Genomic DNA, 425 nt, shown 5'->3' on the forward strand with positions numbered 1-425 from the left:
TTGTTATTTGTTTTAATTGTTGATATTTGCACTGTGAAAGGAAAAGCTTTTTATGCTGTAAGAATTTCTCTCTAGAAAAATTGGCCATGTATGATCAGTTATATACATATGCATACATCTATATACTTAAATTCTACCCCTTCTACCATTCTAATCACAACACAATTTTTCCATGTCCCTGTTTGGCTGGCTGATTGGTGTCCCTGTTCATGATTTTGTGTTCCTGCTCATTGGTGGTAAATAGCTGTGGACTGCAATCCTTCTGGTAGCTACTCCATTCAAGCAGATCCTGTCACTGGACTTTGCCAATGCAAGGTAAGACAGAGTTATGAGGCAGTTTGGTAGATTCTTGAATGATTGTAGGTCAGATCTAATTATCATTACATTGTGACCTCTTTTCCCAATTAACCTCTCTCTTTCCCAAT

At 37.2% G+C, this 425-nt stretch overlaps 1 protein-coding gene across 1 annotated transcript in view; it reads left to right on the forward strand.

Moving 5' to 3' along the window:
• The window catches only part of LOC119594807 (basement membrane-specific heparan sulfate proteoglycan core protein-like), a gene marked incomplete at its 5' end in the record, with an annotated part of 219836 nt that overhangs the window by 156283 nt on the left and 63128 nt on the right, over positions 1-425 (forward strand). Inside the window, 1 exon segment of the mRNA XM_037943897.1 lies at positions 245-315. Coding sequence (XP_037799825.1) covers positions 245-315 — 71 coding nt within the window.

The sequence above is a fragment of the Penaeus monodon genome, chromosome 34 (genome assembly GCF_015228065.2).
Source record: "Penaeus monodon isolate SGIC_2016 chromosome 34, NSTDA_Pmon_1, whole genome shotgun sequence".
NCBI lineage: Eukaryota > Metazoa > Arthropoda > Malacostraca > Decapoda > Penaeidae > Penaeus > Penaeus monodon.